Source organism: Octopus bimaculoides, chromosome 9, assembly GCF_001194135.2.
Source record: "Octopus bimaculoides isolate UCB-OBI-ISO-001 chromosome 9, ASM119413v2, whole genome shotgun sequence".
Taxonomy (NCBI): domain Eukaryota; kingdom Metazoa; phylum Mollusca; class Cephalopoda; order Octopoda; family Octopodidae; genus Octopus; species Octopus bimaculoides.
In genome coordinates, this window is record NC_068989.1 from 787,784 (window position 1) to 788,814 (window position 1,031).

The 1,031-nt window shown below is 31.1% G+C and overlaps 1 protein-coding gene across 4 annotated transcripts in view; it reads right to left on the bottom strand.

Moving 5' to 3' along the window:
- Positions 1–1,031, bottom strand: part of LOC106879487 (uncharacterized) — a 28,455-nt gene that overhangs the window by 13,231 nt on the left and 14,193 nt on the right. For all 4 annotated transcript variants that reach the window (XM_014929090.2, XM_014929089.2, XM_014929091.2 and 1 more), the window contains one exon: positions 60–190. In XM_014929090.2, coding sequence (XP_014784576.1) covers positions 60–190 — 131 coding nt within the window. The remainder of the gene's footprint in view (positions 1–59; positions 191–1,031) is intronic.

The following is a 1,031-nucleotide window of genomic DNA, read 5'->3' on the forward strand; positions in this document are numbered from 1 at the left end:
AAAAAAAAACAAAAAACAGTAACATAATAATAATAATAATAATAATAATAATAACATACCAAGAGAAATCCAAGCGTCTTTTTATTAAAGGTATCAAATCTGACTGATTTGTCAAAGAATTCGTGCAATTGCTCAAGAGGACGAAGTCGATTAATGAAATTATCTTTTGGTGCCATTGAAAGCCACCAACCTGGAAAAGAAAATTAACTTTTAAACAAAGAATTTATATTACAGTAATCCCTCGACAATTGCAGGTGATACGTTCCAAAAACACTCCATGATAAGCGAAAATCTCGAAAGTGGAAACCAATAATGTATATTTTTTTTTATTATTCTTATAATTTGTTTATATTCATTTCATTACAAATGCAAAACAACACCATGGAGGAATTGATATAAGCTTAAATAATAAACCGTGATACAGGAGGGGATTACTGTATATAGAGTAAATACAATTCTCATTGAACATTAAATGCTGTAGCTGTGTTTTCCAAAGTTAAGTGGAATAAAAAATCCCTTACTTGAAAAAGTGATGAAGGCTGGCAACAAAAACAACAAAAATATTGCTTCAATTAAGTACAGAAACATGAGCATAAAATGAATGACTATGCACTGAGGTAAACAAATACACACATATACATGTGTGTACCTGCATAGGTGTGTGTGTGTGTGTGTGGTATTAGCGATTTTCTAGCACCCATTTATAAGACATGCAGAAAGCCTGGGGTTAGGATTACACAAATACATAAATCACCTGTTGTTACTGCAACTAGATAAAAGTAAGACACACACACGGGGAAGTATTACACAGGGAGATGAAAGTGTACACAGAAAATACAATATGGATAATATACAATAGAGATAAAGAAGGTGAGAAAACTTACCCTCTATGTACAACCATTTAATTTTTAATGAACCTCAAATTTGAAGTTTCAGCTTTTTTATTAAGTGTCATTAATAAGAATTGTTAATATGTGTTTAATACGTATCATCATCCAGTGTTTTAAATCTGGGCTTTGTCCCTTTTAACG